The 13,216-nt window shown below is 60.0% G+C and overlaps 1 protein-coding gene across 1 annotated transcript in view; it reads left to right on the top strand.

The window, feature by feature from the left end:
- The window catches only part of CACNA2D2 (calcium voltage-gated channel auxiliary subunit alpha2delta 2), a 211,669-nt gene that overhangs the window by 68,902 nt on the left and 129,551 nt on the right, over nt 1-13,216 (top strand). Inside the window, exon 6 of the mRNA XM_075573647.1 lies at nt 11,047-11,091. Within this exon, the coding sequence (XP_075429762.1) occupies nt 11,047-11,091 (45 nt within the window). The remainder of the gene's footprint in view (nt 1-11,046; nt 11,092-13,216) is intronic.

Below are 13,216 nucleotides of genomic sequence, written 5' to 3' on the forward strand. Positions count from 1 at the left end.
ACATAAGCACACGGCATAGCACACACTGTCACATCATAAACACACGGCATAGCACACACTGTCACAACATGAGCACACGGCATAGCACACAGTCACAACATAAACACACGGCATAGCACACACTGTCACATCATAAACACACGGCATAGCACACACTGTCACAACATAAGCACACGGCATAGCACACACTGTCACAACATAAGCACACGGCATAGCACACACTGTCACATCATAAACACACGGCATAGCACACACTGTCACAACATAAGCACACGGCATAGCACACACTGTCACATCATAAACACACGGCATAGCACACAATGTCACATCATAAACACACGGCATAGCACACACTGTCACAACATAAGCACACGGCATAGCACACACTGTCACATCATAAACACACGGCATAGCACACACTGTCACATCATAAACACACGGCATAGCACACACTGTCACAACATAAGCACACGGCATAGCACACACTGTCACAACATAAGCACACGGCATAGCACACACTGTCACAACATAAGCACACGGCATAGCACACACTGTCACATCATAAACACACGGCATAGCACACACTGTCACAACATAAACACACGGCATAGCACACACTGTCACAACATAAGCACACGGCATAGCACACACTGTCACAACATAAGCACACGGCATAGCACACACTGTCACAACATAAGCACACGGCATAGCACACACTGTCACATCATAAACACACGGCATAGCACACACTGTCACAACATAAGCACACGGCATAGCACACACTGTCACATCATAAGCACACGGCATAGCACACACTGTCACAACATAAGCACACGGCATAGCACACACTGTCACAAGATAAGCACACGGCATAGCACACACTGTCACAACATAAACACACGGCATAGCACACACTGTCACAACATAAGCACACGGCATAGCACACACTGTCACATCATAAACACACGGCATAGCACACACTGTCACATCATAAACACACGGCATAGCACACACTGTCACATCATAAACACACGGCATAGCACACACAGCCGTACAAGTCATGTGACACACACAGTGTTACACCGTATTGGTTGCCCACTGCTTGTTATTCCCGGTTACTCTGCGCACAGTACCGCTGCTTGTGTTGCACCATTTCACATATTTAGCTTTTGTGTTTATGATGATTAAAATAACCTCTTCCCCCCCCCCCCCCCATGTACATGACACCCCCCCTCCTCCTTTATCTCCCTCACTAAGGGGGACGTATTGACATTAATACCCCAGACAGGCCAATTAATCGCAGCAGTAAGGAGGCGGAGCGGGTATCAGTGCTGTGTCACCAGGTGTCACCGTCCCTGCGCTGTCATTGTTCTGTAAGGACGCTGCACATGACATGTTTGGCTCCAGCGTTGAACGATCCCATAAAACATCCCATTTTCTGCTCCATAGAGCGCATAGCTCTTATTTTGATCACCTACCCCCCCCTCACCATAACCCCCCCCCCCTCACCATAACTCCCCCCCCTCACCACAACCCCCCCTCCCCTCCTCACCATAACAACCCCACTCACAGAGCTACCATACATAGCCCGACAGGCGTATACTTGTGTATACTGTGCACTGAGCTACAATATAGGAATCCTGGAGCTTACAGCCCTCATGGTAACCACACTCGTGAGTGCCTTATTGCCCAGCAGCGACCCTGTAACACCTTATTGCAGTAGCCTAGCTCCTGAGTGCCTTATTGCCCGGCAGTGACCCTGTAACATCTTATTGCAGTAACCCTGCTCCTGAGTGCCTTATTGCCCCGGCAGTGACCCTGTAACATATTACCACAGTAACCCAGCTCCTGAGTGCCTTATTGCCCGGCAGTGACCCTGTAACATCTTATTGCAGTAACCCTGCTCCTGAGTGCCTTATTGCCCCGGCAGTGACCCTGTAACATATTACCACAGTAACCCAGCTCCTGAGTGCCTTATTGCCCCGGCAGTGACCCTGTAACATCTTATCGCAGTAACCCACCCACTGAGTGCCTTATTGCCCCGGCAGTTACCCTGTAACATCTTATCGCAGTAACCCACCCACTGAGTGCCTTATTGCCCCGGCAGTTACCCTGTAACATCTTATCGCAGTAACCCAGCTCCTGAGTGCCTTATTGCCCCGGCAGTTACCCTGTAACATCTTATCACAGTAACCCTGCTCCTGAGTGCCTTATTACCCCGGCAGTGACCCTGTAACATCTTATTGCAGTAACCCACCTCATGAGTGCCTTATTGCCCCGGCAGTGACCCTATAACATCTTATCACAGTAACCCTGCTCCTGAGTGCCTTATTGCCCCGGCAGTGACCCTGTAACATCTTATCGCAGTAACCCGCCTCCTGAGTGCCTTATTGCCCCGGCAGTGACGCTGTAGCGCACTATACGAGCAGTGATTTCATAGCCGCCCTCCCATGCATTGTTTGTACCTTGTCCAGATGTCCAGCTCTCTCCCGCTTTCACTAACTTGCTTTCTCCCCCTCCCCCCCCCTCCAAGGTGATAAAAATGCCTGCACTGCATCAGCTGCCAGCTCTGCCCTGCTGCTCAATGTCTGCTCCGGAGGTCCGTGTGTCCCCCTCACTGCCCGGCACAGACAGATGGGCGAGAGGTGTGACACGCGTGACACTGCTCAGAGACACGCACTCACCCCCCCCACCCCCCATATCTCACTGATTGTACCTCCCGCGTGGCAGCTCCTAATCACTCTGCTGTGATGGCCCCCCGCTGTTACGGGAGGGGAGGGGGGGGGTGTTAGAATAGGGGGCACGTTCCAGTGTCCTTGTCACAACATTTTCAAGGATGTCCTATGGTGTTCAAACAACCCACGTTTCAGTACACAGACTATGCCCAGCGCTGGGGTACACTGACCACGTCCAGCACTGGGGTACACTGACCACGTCCAGCACTGGGGTACACTGACCACATCCAGCGCTGGGGTACACTGACCACGTCCAGCGCTGGGGTACACTGACCACGTCCAGCACTGGGGTACACTGACCACGTCCAGCACTGGGGTACACTGACCACGTCCAGCGCTGGGGTACACTGACCACGTCCAGCACTAAGGTACGCTGACCACGTCCAGCACTGGGGTACACTGACCACGTCCAGCACTGGGGTACACTGACCACGTCCAGCGCTGGGGTACGCTGACCACGTCCAGCACTAAGGTACGCTGACCACGTCCAGCACTGGGGTACACTGACCACGTCCAGCACTGGGGTACACTGACCACGTCCAGCGCTGGGGTACACTGACCACGTCCAGCGCTGGGGTACACTGACCACGTCCAGCACTAAGGTACGCTGACCACGTCCAGCACTGGGGTACACTGACCACGTCCAGCACTGGGGTACACTGACCACGTCCAGCGCTGGGGTACGCTGACCACGTCCAGCACTAAGGTACGCTGACCACGTCCAGCACTGGGGTACACTGACCACGTCCAGCACTGGGGTACACTGACCACGTCCAGCACTGGGGTACGCTGACCACGTCCAGAACTGGGGTACACTGACCACGTCCAGCACTGGGGTACACTGACCACGTCCAGCACTGGGGTGTACAGACCACATCCAGCACTGGGATACACTGACCACGTCCAGCACTGGGGTACACTGACCACGTCTAGCACTGGGGTACACTGACCAAGTCCAGCACTGGGGTACACTGACCACGTCCAGCACTGGGGTACACTGACCACGTCCAGCACTGGGGTGTACAGCCCACGTCCAGCACTGGGGTACACAGCCCACGTCCAGCACTGGGGTACACAGCCCACGGCCAGCACTGGGGTACACAGCCCACGGCCAGCACTGCCCCACAGAACTGACAATCTAAGTGTCAGATAACTGCGTTAGGGCACAGTGCTCCGCACACGGAGCGCCAGTCGGTGCATTTCTTCAGATGTCTCTGCACATTTGATCTCCTGGGCCTGGATATTGGGAGCCGGGGGCTCGGGTTGGGCAGCTGGAGCCACGGATATTGTATATAAAGTCTTCTCTGCCCTGGAGATGCGACTCTCCGATTGGATAACGACCCTCCCTTGATCTGACACGCCGCCGCCCTCCTCCTCCCATTAAAGGTAATGACAGGTTGGAGATTGGCGGCTCGCGTTCACCGCGCCAGATACACAAAAGCGGAAAACGGCAACGTCCGTGTGCTATAAACCTGTCGCCCCGGGGAGAGAAGCCGTCTCCCTCTGCAGAGAGCTGCGCAGTCCCGGCGAGGCGCAGAGCGATCACACACGGATAATCAGCGCGTGTCCGGAGGGAGCAGCGGCTGCTCATTCAGAACCAAGTCCGGAGGGGGTGTTCCGGTTCTGTAGCATTGTGACAGTCTGTTAGCACTCAGGGAAAGGTTTCAGCCGCCCACTCGTGACTTGGCAAAACCCCCGGATCCTGCAGGGGGGGGGGGGGGGGGCAGGCGGGATATCACTCCAGGACAAACCGCAGCCCCCTCCCCCGAAAAGTCTCCCGGCTGCAAACTGTGGGCAGCACAGCACGGCGCCGCATTACCGTGGGATAACTGCGGCGCTGCTCCGCGCGCATGGGGGGGGGTCTCCGCAGGGAGACCCTAATACGTAATAACGGTCATCATGTTAACCCCTCGTTAGTGAGGCTGCACAGAGTGGTCACTTGGAACGGGGGCGGCCAACTCCAGTCCTCAAGGGCCACCAACAGGTCAGGTTTTCAGGAAATAACATATAAAAGAAAGGGGCGCAAGAAAACCCCCACAATCAATATAATGATAAGTCACTGTATGTATTCAATACAATGTGGGGTACTGGTCCCGTTGGATCACGGGAGTGAGTGCCAGCAGCAGAATTAACCCACGCTTGGAGACTAGGCAAATTACCACCAGCGCAGCCTCACCTGCGTATTAGGTTTGCAGGAAATCCCTGCTTCAGCACAGGTGACTCAATCACTTGCACATTGGAAGACTGTCACCTGTGCTGAAGCAGGGATATCCTTAAAACCTGAAATAGGGGGGGCTGGGGGGAGGCTCTTGGGGACTGGAGTTGCCTACCCCCTGATTTAGAATGCAGGGTGTTGGGGGGGGGGGGGGTTATTGAAAGGGACCTGAATACAATATATGACATGGATATTTCTCCAATAAACGACAATGGACAATGACAATTTAATTTCCATTTTGGGCAGCGAATTTAACTGCTGCCTTGCCAAAAGCAGGGCAGACATTGAAGGGTTAACCCCCTCCGCCATTAACATGTTGTTGGCCTTCCTTGCAGCGCCAGGCTTAGTGGGAGAGGCTCCCCGCTGCTTTCAGGCGGCTGTGCTTCACCTTGCCCGCGACCTTGGGGTAGGAGAGCATACCCAAAAGTTGGAAGCTGGGAGGGGAGCGGGTGCTTTGCAGTCAGGGCCCGTCCGCGGGTCTCAGATAACACACGCGCCACACGCCACGCGCCACGCTCTCAGAGGAGCGGGGAGTTGATATATTTTTCTGCCGGTTAATAGGTTTGTGCTGACGAATGATCTTCATCAAATGAGAGTCTTTATAATGTTTGATATAATGTCAGCTTTCATTATGCTCCAGGGCCAGAGAGGGGGGGGGGGAGGAGAGCCGGGAAGAGCTAGGGGGAGGGGGGGGGGGGAGGAGAAGAAGAGACAGGGCAAGAGGGGGGGAGAGGCAGGGCAAGAGGGGGGGGAGGCAGGGCAAGAGGGGGGGGGAGAGGCAGAGCAAGGGGGGGGAGAGGCAGGGCAAGAGGGGGGGGAGAGGCAGGGCAAGGGGGGTGGAGAGGCAGGGCAAGAGGAGGGGGGAGAGGCAGGGCAAAGGGGGGGAGAGGCAGGGCAAGGGGGGGAGAGGCAGGGCAAGGGGGGGGGAGAGGCAGGGCAAGAGGGGGGGGGAGAGGCAGGGCAAGGGGGGGGAGAGGCAGAGCAAGAGGGGGGAGGGGAGTGAGAGCCGGGAGGGAGGATTAAGAGCTGGGAGGGGGAGAGGCAGCGCAAGAGGAGGGGGGAGTGAGAGGCGGGAGAGGCAGCGCAAGAGGAGGGGGGAGTGGGAGGGGGGAGCGGCAGCACAAGAGGAGAGGGGAATGAGAGCCGGGAGAGGGGAGAGTCTGAGAAGAGGGAAGCGGTTTGTAGGCACATGCATATTGTAACTGACACACTGTGACACAAAGACAACATCGCCAAGGACCAAAATCTGTGAGATTTGGGGGTTTTACAGTAAAAATGTCCCTCTATTGTAAAAGGTGGGAGTGACAGGTGGGAGAGGGGGGGAAGGTGACAGGTGGGAAAGGGGGAGGGTGACAGGTGAGAGAGGGGGGAAGGTGACAAGTGGGAGAGGGGGGAAGGTGACAGGTGGGAGAGGGGGAGGGTGACAGGTGGGAGAGGGGGGAAGGTGACAGGTGGGAGAGGGGGGAAGGTGACAGGTGGGAGAGGGGGGACGGTGACAGGTGGGAGAGGGGGGAAGGTGACAGGTGGGAGAGGGGGGAAGGTGACAGGTGGGAGAGGGGGGAGGGTGACAGGTGGGAGAGGGGGGAAGGTGACAGGTGGGAGAGGGGGGACGGTGACAGGTGGGAGAGGGGGGATGGTGACAGGTGGAGAAGGGGGGAAGGTGACGGACGGAAGGGGGGAAGGTGACAGACGGAAGGGGGGAAGGTGACGGACGGGAGGGGGGAGGTGACAGGTGGGAGAGGGGGAAGGTGGGAGGGGCGGGTGACAGGTGGAAGGGGGGATGGTGACGGGAGGTGACAGGTGGGACAGAGGGAGGTGACAGGTGACAGGTGGGAGAGGGGGATGGTTACAGGTGGGGAGGGGGGAGGTGACAGGATGTGACAGGTGGGAGTGGGGGTAGGCGACAAGTGAGATTGGGGGAGGCGATAGGTGGGAGAGGGGGGAAGGTGACAGGTGGGAGAGGTTGGATGGTGACGGGAGGTGACAGGTGGGACAGAGGGAGGTGGCAGAGGGGGGATGTGACAGGTGGGAGAGGGGGATGGTGACAGGAGGTGAGAGGTGGGAGTGGGGGGAGGTGACAAGTGGGATTGGGGGAGGCGACAGGTGGGAGAGGGGGAGGCGGTGGGAGAGGGAGGTGACTGGTGGGAGAGGGGGAAGGTGACTGGTGGGAGAGGGGGAAGGTGACCGGTAGGAGAGGGAGAAAAGTGACGGGTGGGAGATGGGAGAGGTGACAAGTGGGAGAGGGGGAGGTGATAGGTGGGAAAGGATAGGTGACAGGTGAGAGAGGGGGAAGGTGACAGGTGAGAGAGGGGGAAGGTGACAGATGAGAGAGGGGGAAGGTGACAGGTGGGAGAGGTGACAGGTGGGAGATGGGAGAGGTGACGAGTGGGAAAGGATAGGTGACAGTTGGGAGAGAGGAAGGTGACAGGTGAGAGAGGGAGGAGGTGACAGGTGGGAGATGGGAGAGGTGACGAGTGGGAAAGGATAGGTGACAGTTGGGAGAGAGGAAGGTGACAGGTGAGAGAGGGAGGAGGTGACAGGTGGGAGAGGGGGAAAGTGAGAGGGGGGGAATTTAACAGGTGAGAGGGGGAAAGTAACAGGTTGGGGAGGTGAAAGTGACAGGTGGGGGAGGGGAAAGTGGCAGGTGGGGTAGGGGGAAGTCACAGGGGGGAGGGGAAAGTGACAGAAGGGGGAGGGGGAAGGACAGGGGTGATCTGACAGTGAGGGATGCGGATCTCACCCGACACCCCCTGTATACGACCGGCTGGTCGGACACGTTTTATTCCCAGAACTTTCCTGGGTTTGTCTCTGAGTTTCCGTCTTTTCACTAGATTCTCCAGAGCTGGGCGTCAGAAGGAAATCTCACCGCCCCTCTCCCTCACTCTGCGTCCCTCACTCTGCGGCTCCCTCACTCTGCCTCTCCCTCACTCTGCGTCTCCCTCACTCTGCGTCCCTCACTCTGCGTCTCCCTCGCTCTGCGTCTCCCTCGCTCTGCCTCTCCCTCGCTCTGCCTCTCCCTCGCTCTGCCTCTCCCTCGCTCTGCCTCTCCCTCGCTCTGCCTCTCCCTCGCTCTGCCTCTCCCTCACTCTGCCTCTCCCTCACTCTGCCTCTCCCTCACTCTGCCTCTCCCTCACTCTGCGTCTCCCTCACTCTGCCTCTCCCTCACTCTGCCTCTCCCTCACTCTGCCTCTCCCTCACTCTGCCTCTCCCTCACTCTGTGTCCGTCACTCTGCCTCTCCCTCTCTCTGCCTCTCTCTCGCTCTGTTTCTCTCCCTCGCTCTGCGTCTCTCCCTCGCTCTGCGTCTCTCCCTCCCTCGCTCTCCCTCCCTCGCTCTCCCTCCCTCGCTCTGTCTCCCTCCCTCGCTCTGTCTCCCTCCCTCGCTCTGTCTCCCTCCCTCGCTCTGTCTCCCTCCCTCGCTCTGCCTCTCTCCCTCGCTCTGCCTCTCTGCCACGCTCTCTCTCTCCCTCGCTCCGTCTCTCTCCCTCGCTCCGTCTCTCTCCCTCGCTCCGTCTCCCTCCCTCGCTCCGTCTCCCTCCCTCGCTCCGTCTCCCTCCCTCGCTCCGTCTCTCTCCCTCGCTCTGTCTCCCTCCCTCGCTCTGTCTCCCTCCCTCCCTCCCTCTGTCTCTCCCTCCCTCTGTCTCTCCCTCCCTCGCTCTGTCTCTCCCTCCCTCGCTCTGTCTCTCCCTCCCTCGCTCTGTCTCCCTCCCTCGCTCTGTCTGTCTCGCTCTGTCTGTCTGTCTCCCTCGCTCTGTCTCCCTCGCTCTGTCTCCCTCGCTCTGTCTCCCTCGCTCTGTCTCCCTCGCTCTGTCTCCCGCCCTCGCTCTGCCTCGCTCTGTCTCCCTCCCTCGCTCTGCCTCCCTCGCTCTGTCTCCCTCCCTCGCTCTGTCTCACTCCGCCTCTCCCTCGCTCTGCCTCTCTCCCTCGCTCTGTCTCCCTCGCTCTGTCTCCCGCCCTCGCTCTGCCTTGCTCTGTCTCCCCTCCCTCGCTCTGCCTCCCTCCCTCGCTCTGCCTCCCTCCCTCGCTCTGTCTCCCTCCCTCGCTCTGTCTCCCTCCCTCGCTCTGTCTCCCTCCCTCGCTCTGTCTCCCTCCCTCGCTCTGTCTCCCTCCCTCGCTCTGCCTCTCTACCTCACTCTGCGTCTCCCTCACTCTGCGTCTCCCTCACTCTGCCTCTCCCTCACTCTGCCTCTCCCTCACTCTGCCTCTCCCTCACTCTGCCTCTCCCTCACTCTGCCTCTCCCTCACTCTGCCTCTCCCTCACTCTGCCTCTCCCTCACTCTGTGTCCGTCACTCTGCCTCTCCCTCGCTCTGCCTCTCTCTCGCACTGTTTCTCTCCCTCGCTCTGCGTCTCTCCCTCGCTCTGCGTCTCTCCCTCGCTCTGCGTCTCTCCCTCGCTCTGCGTCTCTCCCTCGCTCTCCCTCCCTCGCTCTCCCTCCCTCGCTCTGTCTCCCTCCCTCGCTCTTTCTCCCTCCCTCGCTCTGCCTCTCTCCCTCGCTCTGCCTCTCTGCCTCGCTCTCTCTCTCGCTCTGTCTCCCTCCCTCGCTCTGTCTCCCTCACTCTGTCTCTCCCTCCCTCGCTCTGTCTCTCCCTCCCTCTGTCTCTCCCTCCTCGCTCTGCCTCCCTCCCTCGCTCTGTCTCCCTCCCTCGCTCTGTCTCCCTCCCTCGCTCTGTCTCCCTCCCTCGCTCTGCCTCTCTCCCTCACTCTGCGTCTCCCTCACTCTGCGTCTCCCTCACTCTGCCTCTCCCTCACTCTGCCTCTCCCTCACTCTGCCTCTCCCTCACTCTGCCTCTCCCTCACTCTGCCTCTCCCTCACTCTGTGTCCGTCACTCTGCCTCTCCCTCGCTCTGCCTCTCCCTCGCTCTGCCTCTCTCTCTCTCTGTTTCTCTCCCTCGCTCTGCGTCTCTCCCTCGCTCTGTGTCTCTCCCTCGCTCTGCGTCTCTCCCTCGCTCTCCCTCCCTCGCTCTCCCTCGCTCTCCCTCCCTCGCTCTGCCTCTCTGCCTCGCTCTCGCTCTGTCTCCCTCCCTCGCTCTGTCTCCCTCACTCTGTCTCTCCCTCCCTCGCTCTGTCTCTCCCTCCCTCGCTCTGTCTCTCCCTCCCTCGCTCTGTCTCTCCCTCCCTCGCTCTGTCTCTCCCTCCCTCGCTCTGTCTACCTCCCTCGCTCTGTCTCCCTCCCTCGCTCTGTCTCCCTCCCTTGCTCTGTCTCCCTCCCTCGCTCTGTCTCCCTCCCTCGCTCTGTCTCCCTCCCTCGCTCTGCCTCTCCCTCGCTCTGCCTCTCTCCCTCGCTCTGCCTCTCTCCCTCGCTCTGTCTCCCTCCCTCGCTCTGCCTCCCTCCCTCGCTCTGTCTCCCTCCCTTGCTCTGTCTCCCTCCCTCGCTCTGCCTCTCTCCCTCGCTCTGCCTCTCTCCCTCGCTCTGCCTCTCTCCCTCGCTCTGCCTCTCTCCCTCGCTCTGCCTCTCTCCCTCCCTCGCTCTGTCTCCCTCCCTCGCTCTGTCTCCCTCCCTCGCTCTGTCTCCCTCCCTCGCTCTGTCTCCCTCCCTCGCTCTGCCTCTCCCTCGCTCTGCCTCTCTCCCTCGCTCTGCCTCGCTCTGCCTCCCTCCCTCGCTCTGCCTCCCTCCCTCGCTCTGCCTCTCTCCCTCGCTCTGTCTCCCTCCCTCACTCTGTCTCCCTCGCTCTGTCTCTCCCTCCCTCGCTCTGTCTCTCCCTCTCTCGCTCTGTCTCTCCCTCGCTCTGTCTCCCTCCCTCGCTCTGTCTCCCTCCCTCGCTCTGTCTCCCTCCCTCCCTCGCTCTGTCTCCCTCCCTCGCTCTGTCTCCCACCCGCTCTCTGACCCCACCCCCACACTCTGTCTCCCTCCCTCGCTCTGTCTCCCTCCCTCGCTCTGCCTCTCCCTCGCTCTGCCTCTCTCCCTCGCTCTGCCTCGCTCTGTCTCCCTCCCTCGCTCTGCCTACCTCCCTCGCTCTGTCTCCCTCCCTTGCTCTGTCTCCCTCCCTTGCTCTGTCTCCCTCCCTCGCTCTGCCTCTCTCCTCGCTCTGCCTCTCTCCCTCGCTCTGCCTCTCTCCCTCGCTCTGCCTCTCTCCCTCATTCTCTTTCTTTTTTGTAGGAAGAAGACATTGAATATTATGACTCCAAAGCAGACACAGAATATGTGAGTAATGTTTTCAGATCTGTCCTCTCCTGCTGTAGCACTCTCTCCTCCTGCTGTAGCACTCTCTCCTCCTGCTGTAGCACACTCCTCCTGCTGTAGCTCTCTCTTCTTTTGCTCTAGCACCCTCCCCTCCTACTCTAGCTCTCTCTCCTGTTGCTCGTGTAGCGCACTCTCCTGCTTTCCTCCCTTTCTGTGCCTTTAACCTCTCTATCTCTGCCCCACACTCTCTCTGCCCCCTACCCTCCCTCTCTCTGCCCCCTACCCTCCCTCTCTCTGCCCCCTACCCTCCCTCTCTCTGCCCCCTACCCTCCCTTTCTCTGCCCTACCCTCCCTCTCTCTGCTCCCACTCTCTCTCTCTCTCTATGCCCCCACTCTCTCTCTCTCTCTCTCTCTGCCCCCCACTCTCTCTCTCTCTCTGCCCCCACTCTCTCTCTCTGCCCCCTACCCTCCCTCTCTCTGCCCCTACCCCCCCTCTCTCTGCCCCTACCCTCCCTCTCTCTGCCCCTACCCTCCCTCTCTCTGCCCCTACCCTCCCTCTCTCTGCCCCTACTCTCCCTCTCTCTGCCCCTACCCTCCCTCTCTCTGCCCCTACCCTCCCTCTCTCTGCCCCTACCCTCCCTCTCTCTGCCCCTACCCTCCCTCTCTCTGCCCGCACCCTCTCTCTCTGCTCCTACCCTCTCTCTCTGCTTCTACCCTCTCTCTCTGCCCCCACCCTCTCTCGCTCTCTGCCCCCACCCTCTCTCGCTCTCTGCCCCACCCTCTCTCGCTCTCTGCCCCCACCCTCTCTCGCTCTCTGCCCCCACCCTCTCTCTCTCTGCCCCTACCCTCCCTCTCTCTCTCTGCCCCCACCCTCTCTCTCTCTGCCCCCACCCTCTCCCTCTCTCTGCCCCCACCCTCACTCTCTGCCCCCACTCTCTCTCTCTGCCCCCACTCTCTCTTACTCTCTGCCCCCACCCTCTCTCGCTCTCTGCCCCCACCCTCTCTCTCTGCCCCCCACTCCCTCTCTCTGCCCCCACTCTCTCTCGCTCTCCGCCCCCACCCTCTCTCGCTCTCTGCCCCCACCCTCTCTCTCTCTCTGCCCCCACCGTCTCTCGCTCTCTGCCCCCACCGTCTCTCGCTCTCTTGCCCCTACCCTCACCCGCTCTCTGACCCCACCCCCACCCGCTCCGTGCCCCCACCCTCTCTCTGCCCCCACCCCACCCTCTCTCTGCCCCCATCCTCTCTCTGCCTTCACCCTCTCTCTGCCTTCACCCTCTCTCTGCCCCCACCCTCTCTCTCTCTGCCCCCACCCTCTCTCTCTCTGCCCCCACCCTTTCCCTCTCTTCCCCCACCCTCTCTCGCTCTCTGCCCCCACCCTCTCTCGCTCTCTGCCCCCACCCTCTCGCTCTCTGCCCCTACCCTCCCTCTCTCTGCCCCTACCCTCCCTCTCTCTGCCCCTATCCTCCCTCTCTCTGCCCTACCCTCCCTCTCTCTCTCTGCCCCTACCCTCCCTCTCTCTCTTCCCCTACCCTCCCTCTCTCTGCTCCTACCCTCCCTCTCTCTCTCTCTGCCCCTACCCTCCCTCTCTCTGCCCTCACCCTCTCGTTCTCTGCCCTACCCTCCCTCTCTCTGCCCCTACCCTCCCTCTCTGCCCCTATCCTCCCTCTCTCTGCCCCTACCCTCCCTCTTTCTCTCTGCCCCTACCCTCCCTCTCTCTTCCCCTACCCTCCCTCTCTCTGCTCCTACCCTCCCTCTCTCTCTCTGCCCCTACCCTCCCTCTCTCTGCCCTCACCCTCTCCCTCTCTCTGCCCCCACCCTCTCTCGCTCTCTGCCCCCACCCTCTATCTCTGCCCCCATCCTCTCTCTCTCTCTCTGCCCCTACCCTCTCTCTCTCTGCCCCTACCCTCTCTCTCCCTGCCCCTACCCTCCCTCTCTCTCTGCCCCCACTCTCTCTTGCTCTCTGCCCCCACTCTCTCTTGCTCTCTGCCCCCACCCTCTCCCTCTCTCTGCCCCCACCCTCTCTCGCTCTCTGCCCCTACCCTCTCTCTCTCTGCCCCTACCCTCCCTCTCTCTCTCTGCCCCTACCCTCCCTCTCTCTCTTCCCCTACCCTCCCTCTCTCTGCTCCTACCCTCCCTCTCTCTCTCT

Source organism: Ascaphus truei, chromosome 17 (assembly GCF_040206685.1).
Source record: "Ascaphus truei isolate aAscTru1 chromosome 17, aAscTru1.hap1, whole genome shotgun sequence".
Taxonomy (NCBI): domain Eukaryota; kingdom Metazoa; phylum Chordata; class Amphibia; order Anura; family Ascaphidae; genus Ascaphus; species Ascaphus truei.